Below are 13,351 nucleotides of genomic sequence, written 5' to 3'. Positions count from 1 at the left end.
TTTAGGCACACAGGGTCTCTCCAAACGCGACATGGTGTCCGCTAACGATGGAGATAATTTTTCATTCAAAAAGTCAAATGGCGCTCCTTCCCTTCCGAGCCTTACCATGTGCCCAAACAGTGGTTTACCCCCACATGTGAGGTATAGGTGTACTCAGGAGAAATTACCCAACAAATTTTACGATCCATTTTATCCTGTTGTCCATCTGAAAATGAAAAAATTGAGGCGAAAATAATTTTTTTGTGAAAAAAAAAGTACTTTTTCATTTTTACAGATCAATTTGTGAAGCACCTGGGGGTTCAAAGTGCTCACTATGCATCTAGATAAGTTCCTTGGGGCGTCTAGTTTCCAAAATGGGGTCACTTGTGGGGGAGCTCCAATTTTTAGGCACACGGGGGCTCTCCAAACGTGACATGGTGTCCGCTAAAGAGTGCAGCCAATTTTTCATTCAAAAAGTCAAATGGCGCTCCTTCCCTTCCAAGCCCTGCCGTGCGCCCAAACAGTGGTTTACCCCCACATATGAGGTATCAGCGTACTCAGGACAAATTGGACAACAACTTTCGTTGTTCAGTTTCTCCTTTTACCATTGGGAAAATAAAAAAATTGTTGCTGAAAAATCATTTTTGTGACTAAAAAGTTAAATGTTAATTTTTTCCTTCCATGTTGCTTCTGCTGCTGTGAAGCACCTGAAGGGTTAATAAACTTCTTGAATGTGGTTTTGTGCACCTTGAGGGGTGCAGTTTTTAGAATGGTGTCACTTTTGGGTATTTTCAGCCATATAGACCCCTCAAACTGACTTCAAATGTGAGGTGGTCCCTAAAAAAAATGGTTTTGTAAAGTTCGTTGTAAAAATGAGAAATCGCTGGTCAAATTTTAACCCTTATAACTTCCTAGCAAAAAAAAATTTTGTTTCCAAAATTGTGCTGATGTAAACTCTCTGGTTTAACAGAATAAAATTTCAAAATGTGAAAATTGCGAAATTTTCAAAATTTTCGCCAAATTTCCGTTTTTATCACAATTAAACACAGAATTTATTGACCTAAATTTACCACTAACATGAAGCCCAATATGTCACGAAAAAACAATCTCAGAACCGCTAGGATCCATTGAAGCGTTCCTGAGTTATTACCTCATAAAGGGACACTGGTCAGAATTGCAAAAAACGGCAAGGTCTTTAAGGTCAAAATAGGCTGGGTCATGAAGGGGTTAAGACCAGGGAATACTGGTCATGCACCTTTAAGACCAGGGAATACTGGTCATGCACCTTTAAGACCAGAGAATACTGGTCATGCACCTTTAAGACCAGGGAATACTGGTCATTCACCTTTAAGACCAGAGAATACTGGTCATTCACCTTTAAGACCAGGGAATACTGGTCATTCACCTTTAAGACCAGGGAATACTGGTCATGCACCTTTAAGACCAGAGAATACTGGTCATTCACCTTTAAGACCAGAGAATACTGGTCATTCACCTTTAAGACCAGGGAATACTGGTCATTCACCTTAAAGACCAGGGAATACTGGTCATGCACCTTTAAGACCAGAGAATACTGGTCATTCACCTTTAAGACCAGGGAATACTGGTCATGCACCTTTAAGACCAGAGAATACTGGTCATGCACCTTTAAGACCAGGGAATATTGGTCATGCGCCTTTAAGACTGGGAATACTGGTCATGCGCCTTTAAGACCAGGGAATACTGGTCATGCGCCTTTAGAGGGTATACTCTCCGTGCTCGCCTGTTGATGGTTCGGGGGAGATCGGAACCTTGAAAGGAACCGTCGCCCCCTTCACTCCGTTAATTAAAAAATAAAAATTTACAGAAAAGTAAACAATAAAATAAAAACGTTGGGGTCTGAAACAGACCCATGTGCCTCCTACAGACACTAAGCAAGAACTGGTTAGCTGAGAGCCCGCAGGAGGGTGTATACTGCAGGGGAGGAGCTGAGAGCCCGCAGGAGGGTGTATACTGCAGGGGAGGAGCTGAGAGCCAGCAGGAGGGTGTATACTGCAGGGGAGGAGCTGAGAGCCGGCAGGAGGGTGTATACTGCAGGGGAGGAGCTGAGAGCCAGCAGGAGGGCGTATACTGCAGGGGAGGAGCCGAGAGCCAGCAGGAGGGTGTATACTGCAGGGGAGGAGCTGAGAGCCAGCAGGAGGGTGTATACTGCAGGGGAGGAGCTGAGAGCCAGCAGGAGGGTGTATACTGCAGGGGAGGAGCTGAGAGCCAGCAGGGGGGTGTATACTGCAGGGGAGGAGCTGAGAGCCAGCAGGAGGGTGTATACTGCAGGGGAGGAACTGAGAGCCAGCAGGGGGGTGTATACTGCAGGGGAGGAGCTGAGAGCCAGCAGGAGGGTGTATACTGCAGGGGAGGAGCTGAGAGCCAGCAGGGGGGTGTATACTGCAGGGGAGGAGCTGAGAGCCAGCAGGGGGGTGTATACTGCAGGGGAGGAGCTGAGAGCCAGCAGGAGGGTGTATACTGCAGGGGAGGAACTGAGAGCCAGCAGGGGGGTGTATACTGCAGGGGAGGAGCTGAGAGCCAGCAGGAGGGTGTATACTGCAGGGGAGGAGCTGAGAGCCAGCAGGGGGGTGTATACTGCAGGGGAGGAGCTGAGAGCCAGCAGGGGGGTGTATACTGCAGGGGAGGAGCTGAGAGCCAGCAGGAGGGTGTATACTGCAGGGGAGGAGCTGAGAGCCAGCAGGGGGGTGTATACTGCAGGGGAGGAGCTGAGAGCCGGCAGGAGGGTGTATACTGCAGGGGAGGAGCTGAGAGCCAGCAGGGGGGTGTATACTGCAGGGGAGGAGCTGAGAGCCAGCAGGAGGGTGTATACTGCAGGGGAGGAACTGAGAGCCAGCAGGAGGGTGTATACTGCAGGGGAGGAGCTGAGAGCCAGCAGGAGGGTGTATACTGCAGGGGAGGAGCTGAGAGCCAGCAGGAGGGTGTATACTGCAGGGGAGGAGCTGAGAGCCAGCAGGGGGGTGTATACTGCAGGGGAGGAGCTGAGAGCCAGCAGGGGGGTGTATACTGCAGGGGAGGAGCTGAGAGCCAGCAGGAGGGTGTATACTGCAGGGGAGGAGCTGAGAGCCAGCAGGGGGGTGTATACTGCAGGGGAGGAGCTGAGAGCCAGCAGGGGGGTGTATACTGCAGGGGAGGAGCTGAGAGCCAGCAGGAGGGTGTATACTGCAGGGGAGGAGCTGAGAGCCAGCAGGGGGGTGTATACTGCAGGGGAGGAGCTGAGAGCCAGCAGGGGGGTGTATACTGCAGGGGAGGAGCTGAGAGCCAGCAGGGGGGTGTATACTGCAGGGGAGGAGCTGAGAGCCAGCAGGAGGGTGTATACTGCAGGGGAGGAGCTGAGAGCCAGCAGGGGGGTGTATACTGCAGGGGAGGAGCTGAGAGCCAGCAGGGGGGTGTATACTGCAGGGGAGGAGCTGAGAGCCAGCAGGGGGGTGTATACTGCAGGGGAGGAGCTGAGAGCCAGCAGGGGGGTGTATACTGCAGGGGAGGAGCTGAGAGCCAGCAGGGGGGTGTATACTGCAGGGGAGGAGCTGAGAGCCAGCAGGGGGGTGTATACTGCAGGGGAGGAGCTGAGAGCCAGCAGGGGGGTGTATACTGCAGGGGAGGAGCTGAGAGCCAGCAGGGGGGTGTATACTGCAGGGGAGGAGCTGAGAGCCAGCAGGGGGGTGTATACTGCAGGGGAGGAGCTGAGAGCCAGCAGGGGGGTGTATACTGCAGGGGAGGAGCTGAGAACCAGCAGGAGGGTGTATACTGCGGGGGAGGAGATCACTTTTTTTGTATCACTTAGTGTCAGCCTCCTATTGGCAGCAGCATACACCCACGGTCTGTGTCCCCCAATGAGGCGAAGGAGAAATACAATTTCCATAGACAGTGAGCTGCCTATCACAGGAGTGGGATTGTCAGACTTGCATGCACATGCTGCTGTGTCACAACAATGATAATCTCCTGGTGCTAAAACAATCATGATAAGCAAACAAAACCTTGGACCTTGATAAGAGGCATTGCTGAAATCTGTGTTTAACCCTTAGCTCATGATGTCTTCAGATTACATAGCAAAAACCTGCTGACAGATTCCCTTTAACTCATTCTTTAGCCAGCACTAAACAGTGCAACACAGAGGATATAGAGGGTAAATTGTGCAAAATCTTTACATTCACTTAAGTTAACCCCTTAGTGACGGAGCCAATTTTTTAAAAATCTGACCAGTGTCACTTTATGTGGTAATAACTCTGGAACTCTTCAATAAATCCCAGTGATTTTGAGAATGTTTTTTCGGGACACATTATACTTTATGATCATGGTAAATTTAGGTTGATATGATTTGTGTTTATTTATAAAAAATATCAGAAATTTGAGAAAAATGTTAAAAGATTAGCAATTTTCAAACTTTGAATGATTATCCCTTTAATCCAGATAGTCATACCACAGCAAAATATTAATAAATAACATTTCCCACATGTTGGCTTTACATCAGCAACATTCGTAAAATGTTCTTTTATTTTGTTAGCATTTTAGGAGGTTTAAAAATGTAGAAGTAATTTTTCATTTTTTCAAATAAATTTACAAAATTTATTTTTTAGGGACTTATCCATGTTTGAAGTGTCTTTAGGGGTCCAATATATTTGGAAACCCCCAAAAGTGATACCATTTTAAAAACAGCACCCCCTGACATTGAAAACTGCTGTCAGGTAGTTTATTAACCCTTCAGTTGCTTCTCAGGAATTAATGCAAAGTGACATGACAGAAATGACAATGTGCATTTTTACCACCTAAATGCCTCTAACTTCTGAACAGGTTACAACAGCCGTCAGACTCTAAGGCCAGAATTTGGTCATGACTGGCCAATCGCAAACATCAGGACCATATAATCATGATCTGGGGACACCAATTGGGATTAGGAGAAATCCCCCACAGTCTATTAACCATTTATAATGATGTAGTCACTATTGAAAGCAGCATCTAAGGGGTTAAACAGATTTGGACAAACACAGATCGTGGCTGATGCAGCAAGTCATCAGCTATGGTTTACAGCTGACAGCTGCGGGATTGTCAGCTGTATGGGGAGGCTATTCTCTTATATCTCAGGCCAGTTAAAAGACGTATTGGTTGTCATTAAGGGGTTAAAAAAAACATTCCCAAGGTGTAGACGCCCTTTAAGTGTATAGGTTAGGAAGTTTTACTGCACAGGACCGAACAAGTGTGGCTAACCTGCATACCAGCACCGCGAGTTTCCTTCTTCCATCTTTTCAACCCAGGATTCATTCCAAGAATGAGCAAAATCAATCAGCAAAACAAGCTGGATGAGTATGAAGCAGAATGCACCACCCATGCCAACATAGAACCACACTGAAAAACAAAAAATATTACCTATCATAACTACTTATGTAACAAACATGTCCACAGCTAGAGCAGGAAAAGCACAATGTCCATCACAGCTGACCAAATAATATCAAGAACTCCCAAGATCTACAGATCACCATGCAATGATGTCAGTGATCAAACACAGCATGGCCATCACCGAGTCTCCGTCCCGCAGTAGTGGACGTATGCTGGATTAGGCCGGTTTCGAATGTTCTGATATTTCCGGTACCAGCAAAACCAGTACCGGAGATATCAGTGTCCGTGTGTGTAACACTTGCGGTACACGTGTGGCAACCGTGTGCGGAATCAGTACCATATGTGCCGGCTGCTGGGAAGCTGCGGTACAGTTAGCGCTGTTCCCCAACGCCAGGTGCTGAAGACTGCTCGCATCGTTCTCACCTGCTCTGCCGGCGATCAGCACGAGCAGAGGACAATGCTGATAGTTCTATTCAACTGATAGCAGTGAGAGTAGGCGGCAGCTGATGGGAATTTATCAGCTGCCGCCTGCGCTATAAATAAAAAAAAACAGTGTATTTTTGACAGCCAGCCAGGCAAAACCATCCTTTAGCAAGCTTGGTTATCAAGAATAGAAGGGTTCCCACGCTGTTTTTATTTGAATAATTCAAAAAAGTGGCGTGGCCCCCAACTCCCCATTTTTGACAACCAGATGTGCTAAAGCAGACAGCTGGGGGCTGGTACTCTCAAACTGGTAATGGGCCAGTGATATTGCCCTCTATCCCCAGCCTAAAAATAACAGCCCGCAGCTGCTGAGAAAAGGCACATCTATTAGATGCTCCAATTTGGGTGTGTTGGCCGGATCTTCCCACTTGCCCCGAAGCGGTGGCAAGTGGGGTTCACATTTGTGTGGTTGATGTCACCTTTGCATTTTCTGGTGACATCAAGCCCACGGCTTAGTAATTGTCGGCAGAGTAGGGGAGAATGATGAGAGCCGTTTTCAGCACTCGTCGCCAGCTATCAGCGTGAACTGTACGGCTGCTTCCCAGGCATCGGGGCATGTCACAGTGATGACACACAGATGTCATCCGTGTGCATGCATGAGAGATGTTTTGCGGCCCATGCTGCTGTTAATAAACAGACATGTCAGCGTATTTTGATTACGGACACCCTGGAAACACACTGATATGTGCACAGACCCATTCACTTGAATGGGTCTAGGTGTGGAAGTGTCTCCGCTACGTGTGAAAACTGTCATTTTATGTACTAGAGACACTGACGTGTGAAAGAGGCCTTAGAGAAATAGAGTATGTGTCTGTCAGATGGACATTATGCCCTTTCCTGGACATTTTCACCTTTCCTAAAATCTTTAGTTTGCTATTGGTTCTTCACTAAATGTCTACATGAAATGTCCTCCTGAAAAGGAGAGGCTTACCTGTGGTGAAAGGTCCTTCAGGGATGAAAAACGCACCAACTGTAATCCCAATGGCTGCCGCAAACTTGAAGAACCAGAAGCTGCAGAGAGAAAGTCACAAGTGAATAATCATTCATATAAAGTGGTGACTGATGTGGGAAATCATGAACTTGTATGAGTAGGATATGAAGCTGCAGACCAGAGGTTACACATGACTGTCCCTAAATTCAGGAAACACTAACCTACTGCAGCGCTTGTACATACCTACTACCACCCCCACACAAAGCCTGGGAAACCCATGCTGAACTCCACTGCCTGGAACTCCCATAGATTCTGAATGTAGATGAGTGTGATGTATCAATCTTGGCACAACCCCATTTAACCCTTTCTCTGCCAGGGGGCTTTGTTATTTTGTACCTCTGGTAGCCAAAGCAATTTCTGCACTTTTGACATGTATGAAAAAACTAAAATAAAATTACAAAATTAAAAAAAAAAAATGTATATCACTATATATTTTGTGAAAGTAAACACCTGTCAGATTGTCAAAGTGTTGCTCGACACTTTATACACGCAGGCAAGGTCCCCAAATTTGCCTATGTCTATATTTCATTTATCTTTCTAAAGACAGAGCTGGAAAGAGCAAACATCTAGTTTTATCCTAGAAAATTCAGATCTGGCATGTGTCACTTTATGCAGCCATAATTTTGGGATGCCTTTACGTACTGCAGTGGTTTTTAATGACACATTGTAGCTTACAATAATAGTACATTTAAATTGAAAAATAAATGAATAAGAAGTTTGCAAAAAGTACCATATCTCTCATATGCCTACTTTACGTTGGCATCATTGTTTTATATACCGTATATACTCGAGTATAAGCCGAGATTTTCAGCCCAAATTTTTGGGCTGAAAGTGCCCCCCTCGGCTTATACTCGAGTCACGGTAGCGGTGGGGTCGGCGGGTGAGGGGCTGAGGGCGCTGAGGCATACTTACCTAGTCCCAGCGATCCTCGCGCTGTCCCTGCCGTCCCACGGGCTTCGGCGCTGCAGCTTCTTCCTCTCTTCAGCGGTCACGTGGGACCGCTCATTACAGAAATGAATAAGCGGCTCCACCTCCCATAGGGGCGGAGCCGCTTATTCATTTCTCTAATCAGCGGTGCCGGTGACCGCTGATAGAGAAAGAAGCTGCGGCACCGAAGACCAGGCAGAGGGACAGCGCGAGGATCGCCAGGACTAGGTGAGTATGTTATATTCACCTGTCCACGTTCCAGCCGCCGGGCGTCGCTCCATCTTCCCGGCGTCTCCATCTTCCCGGCGTCTGCACTCTGACTGTTCAGGTCAAAGGGCGCGATGACGCATACAGTGTGCGCGGCGCCCTCTGCCTGATCAGTCAGAGCAGAGACGCCGGGAAGATGGAGGCGCCGGAACGAGACGCCGGGAGCTGCAATCAAGGGAGGTGAGTATGTGTTTTTTTTTTTTTATTGCAGCAGTAGCAGCGGCAGCACAGATTAATGTGGAGCATCTATGGGGCACAATGAACGGTGCAGAGCACCGTATATGGAGCACATCTATGGGGCACAGTGAACGGTGCAGAGCACTGTATATGGCACATCTATGGGGCACAGTGAACGGTGCAGAGCACTGTATATGGCACATCTATGGGGCACAGTGAACGGTGCAGAGCACTGTATATGGCACACCTATGGGGCACAATGAACGGTGCAGAGCACTGTATGGCACAGCTATGGGGCACAGTGAACGGTGCAGAGCACTGTATATGGCACACCTATGGGGCACAATGAACGGTGCAGAGCACTGTATATGGCACAGCAATGGGGCACAGTGAACGGTGCAGAGCACTATATGTGGCACAGCTATGGGGAAATATGAACGGTGTAGAGCACTATATGGCACAGCTATGGGGAAATAATTATCTATTTTTATTTTTGAAATTCACCGGTAAATGCTGCATTTCCACCCTAGGCTTATACTCGAGTCAATAAGTTTTCCCAGTTTTTTGTGGCAAAATTAGGGGGGTCGGCTTATACTCGGGTCGGCTTATACTCGAGTATATACGGTACATTCATTGTTTTGGCAACATTAGACAGCTTCTAAGTTCCCCAGCCATTATTTAGGGCCTGTTTTAGTTCTCAAGTGACTTTAATGGGCCTATATATTAAAAACCTCAAATAAAATCACCCCATTTTAAAAAGTGTGCTCCTTACAGTATTCACACTATGGTAATATTTAGGAAAGTTGGTTAACCCGTCAGGTGTTTCACATGATCCAACATGAAATGGAATGAATAAATGAAAAATGTAATTGTTTTATCCACAATTTTTTTCCCCAAAATGGTGTAATAGGAGAGAAATAACCCCACAATGGTTTAGACTATTACTTGCAAGTACAGCGATATCCGATATGTGGTTGACACTACTGACGTGGCGCACGGCACAGATCAGATGAGACGGAGCTCAAATTCTGCATGAATAGTTTCCTGTTGGCAGAGGAAACTTCTAGTACAGAGGAAAATTCTAGAAGGTGACCCCATGTTTGGAAACTACCACCTTCAAGGCATTTAAAGGCGTCTTGTGATCATTTCTCCCAAATTCCTCATTAACCCTGATTCTTAATGCAAGCAAATTAACTTTATCCAGTGCCATACATTATGACTGGACAAGAACACCCCAGCATGGTGGGTTGATTTGATTCACATCGTATTATGCTCTCCTACTTTATAGGGTTATAAGGAACTAGGCTCCATTTTAGGCCTCCTTCGCACCTCCTGGTGACCCTGTACTGGAAAAACAAGTACTGGTGAAAACCGTGGTCCATGTGTGACGTCCGTGAAATATGTCAATGTGTATTCTAAACAGTGCTTTGCATGCTTATTTTTCTGTATTTGAATTTTTTTTTTTTTAAATGGCATGGGCCCCCCCCCCAAAGCAAGATTGCTTTGCGCAGGCGTGTACTACGGAGGACAGAGAATGAACTTCAATCCAATATTGCAGCCAGCAAGCAGCCATCGGGTAAGGAAAGGGTGAATCAAACACCCGAAAACTCCGCCCATATGACCCAAAACCAGTCCCGCCAAATTCAGGTGACAGAGTCCCTTTAAAATATCAGGACATAAGTGCCGTGCCTGTGTGGGACGTGGAATCCACTGCATCCACAGCATAAGGAGACTTGAGAGATTCCTGATCTCCAAACTCTGTGCTGCACATGTTCAGAAGCAAGACAGATAACATTATCCAACACTACTGAGCAGGGAAGCTGTGAATCCAGCTCTGGGGCGAGATAAAACACTTAGAAGAAAGCAGCGGCACAGTCCATGTCTCAGTCAGCGGTAACATGCCACCTCAGTGAGCTGAAAGCTCATCTTGTTTTGAGCAGTATGGATTTTAACAGTTTAAGAACACTGATGAGTTCAAGAACGGTCTGCGGAGAAAGCTCAGGCAAGTCAGCGCTGTCAATCACCAGTGAGGAAGGCGGAGGCATGCACTATCAGTGAGCGGAACGGTGCACTAGGTTTCTCGGCCATTGATTAAAGTTCAGGTTCTGCAGCATAGAGGCAGCGATCAGAACTCTAGCTCCGGGTTTGTATACGGCCTATATCCCCTATAGGCTATGTGCTTAGTTCACACTGTCAGTTTGGGCTCACAGACTCCCTTTAAAGAAAGCAGATGTAGTAATGCAGAAGCAAATTAATGTATCATTTAGTAACCAAGGAAACCTATATGACAGCCAATATGGAGGATGCAAGGCAGTCATCCAGTTTTCCCACAAACAACTTCATATTTTAGAAATCTACTGATCTTTGGCAAACAGATCATTCTCACCCATTATGCACCGCAGCACGCGGATCCTGGCTACTCTTCACTTTAATCATAAGAAGGGAGAAGAGAAGGAAAAACATGGCCATTCCGAAGCACACGCGATACACCGCTTTGTACCCAACCAGCACGTCACAGTTCACATGTGCACTGACTCCTGGAATGGAAGATCCCATCCCTCCCTCGCAGAAGCCAGGAATCTGGAAAATAACAGGTCATGGTGTTATAAAAAAACAAAACACAGACGTGGTATAGCGCACATGATTGGTTTCCGTACTGTTGGAATATGAGACTTAGCTATTTTCTGACCTTTTTTAGATGCTCCTCCATTCCTGGCATTAACATCACACAAGCAACTCCCACCCCAAGAAGTAAAAAGAAGGCGTAGATGAGACGGGTAACGGTGGAGTTGTTCCCACTCGGGCAGCAGCGACACAGGAGGCATGGCGCACTGCCACATAGGCAGGGAAGCTGAAAGATAACCATCCAGGAGCATTAAACGGAGATCTCCACTGCTGGGCAACAGAACAAACCAGTTACGGCATTGGATAATATTCAGAAACATTAAGAGCCTAAAGGTGTTTCCAGCAATGAAAGAAAAGCCATAAATGTCTGGTTGCTGCAGAGAAAAAATGTTATGAAAAAAAAATTGTTAATGTTTTTTTTAAAAAAGCAGCGTTGACATGTCAGAATTTTTTTAATCACGGGTGTCGAGACTCCCCACCAAAAATAGCGGAAACAGAGGGTTAATCTACCCCGCTCACTACGCATCAGGAGGTAAGCGGGGCGGATGACGTCAGACCTGCCGACTGCTCGCGTGATCCAGCAGTAGACGGACGTCAGAAGCCCCCGGCCACCTCCTGATACAGAGGTCAGCAGAGGAGGAATACCCCTTTAAGTTGAGCGCTGTTCCTCTCTTCCCTGGGAGCGCGGGGAAACATATTCATGGCAAATATGAAGAGATTGGATGTGAGAGCAGATCAGAAGATGGTACATATTAACCCTTTATACGCAGCTCAGCATTCAGACAGACACATTGCTGGAATCAGCGGCTCCGCCCCTTCATCCGGCTGCTCTCATGATTCTCACCACCAATATGTAATATTATACGCTTAACCCTTAGTTTACTGTGTAACTCCCTCATGTATTTCTGACAGTATTAGGATACCAGACACAGCCACTAAGGTCCCATGATCGGTGAAGGTCTGAGCTGTCGGACCCCCAATCAGACACCTGCATGAGACCCCAATAAATGCCTGGAGTGTGAAAGTAACAGCAGCTGTGTCCTACCACACGGGGCGGCCATGTCACTGGCACACGTCCATGGTGGATGTGTCAGCAGCACCACACACTCCCTGTCACCCACACTGCAGCCCCCGGTAATTACCCAGCTGGCGGCGGAGCACAGGCCGAGGACTCCCCCCATATCGGCCTCGACGTCGTAGAACAGAAAATGGATCCTCTACTCCTTGTTTACAGCCAAAGCATTGAGCAAGCTGCAGTACGCCACTTCCGCCGCTAGATTCCACCCTGTGAGACGTCACCACTGCACTGTGACCGCCATTTTCCTGGAGACCAGTCGGCAGTTAGAATCCTACAGTGACACATGCAGAAGAGACAGTGGGAGTGGCGAGAGTAGGTCCTCTTGTGTGCGGCGTTATGCTGTCACGTGATATTGTTGTGTTTCTCTACGCTAGAGCGATTTTGGGTGACGTCACTTTTCCGTACGACATCGGGAAAATTGCGTAAATAACTATTCTTTTATGAAAATCCCCCTAGAGTGCAGAACAGTAGTGTCCACACTGTATGTATAACTATGGCTACAAAAACCCCATATACATACTAACAGACCGGGGTGCTGACATAGGTTGTCCGCAACCCCCTGATAAATATCACTAGACAAGTAGGAGGGAAAGGAGCAAACTAATTACATCTAGTAAAATCAATCATCTCATTTTATTAGTTCATTATATTGTAGAAAAGTATTTATAAAATGTTACAACAATACATAAAGTGCCATAAACAATGCAGATAGCTAAATATCCCACCCTCCCCCTTCCCCACACCGCAAATGTATATCAACCCCTTATATACCCATAAAGGTCCAGTGACCGTAAGAGGGGAAAAGACAATACATTGCAGATAAGCATCTAGGAGATCGGTGTAGTTAAATCGGATAGCTGGGAGAAGAAATTCCCAATGTATCTATTATTAGAAGATGCAATGATAGGCAATAAAGTGTACAGTGCTTACCAGCAAATAGGTGGGGAACTGGAGGTGTCGGATAGAAGGTCCCGACGCGCATTTCGTGGCAACGTGGGGCCGCTTTCTCAAGTGGCCCCGCGTACCTTCTTGCCACAGCTCGCATTGATGCGCCATCCTGGATGAGCTGCACTAACTGAGCTACTTCTATGGGATGTAGAGTCCGTCTCATGCTACCACGAGTGTGAAAGCACAACCAACATTCAAAAGTGACTAAAACATCAGCCAGAAAGCATTGTTACTGAGATGTGGTCTATGGTCCCCACCTGCAGAACCACTCCTTTGAGGGTGTCTTGATAATTGCCAATAATTTCCATCTGTTGTCTATTCCATTTGCACAACAGCATGTGAAATTGATTGTCAAACAGTGTTGCTTCCTAAGTGGACAGTTTGATTTCACAGAAGTTTGATTTACTTGGAGTTATATTCTGTTGTTCCCTTTACTTTTTTGAGCAGTGTATATATATAATATATCTAATATATAATTGCCTAGAATACTACTTCCTGCAATT

At 46.7% G+C, this 13,351-nt stretch overlaps 1 protein-coding gene across 1 annotated transcript in view; it reads right to left on the bottom strand.

The window, feature by feature from the left end:
• The window catches only part of SERINC1 (serine incorporator 1), a 30,583-nt gene extending 18,387 nt beyond the window's left edge, over nucleotides 1–12,196 (bottom strand). Inside the window, exons 1-5 of the mRNA XM_069726133.1 lie at nucleotides 11,965–12,196; nucleotides 10,887–11,048; nucleotides 10,584–10,777; nucleotides 6,767–6,846; nucleotides 5,224–5,361 (exon numbers count right to left, since the gene is read on the bottom strand). Coding sequence (XP_069582234.1) covers nucleotides 5,224–5,361; nucleotides 6,767–6,846; nucleotides 10,584–10,777; nucleotides 10,887–11,048; nucleotides 11,965–12,003 — 613 coding nt within the window. The 5' untranslated portion in view covers nucleotides 12,004–12,196. The remainder of the gene's footprint in view (nucleotides 1–5,223; nucleotides 5,362–6,766; nucleotides 6,847–10,583; nucleotides 10,778–10,886; nucleotides 11,049–11,964) is intronic.
• Between the last annotated feature and the right edge of the window lie 1,155 nt (nucleotides 12,197–13,351).

The sequence above is a fragment of the Ranitomeya imitator genome, chromosome 5 (genome assembly GCF_032444005.1).
Source record: "Ranitomeya imitator isolate aRanImi1 chromosome 5, aRanImi1.pri, whole genome shotgun sequence".
Taxonomy (NCBI): Eukaryota; Metazoa; Chordata; class Amphibia; order Anura; family Dendrobatidae; genus Ranitomeya; species Ranitomeya imitator.
The sequence above is the reverse complement of the archived record's forward strand: the minus strand, read 5'-3'. Positions and strand labels throughout refer to the sequence as shown.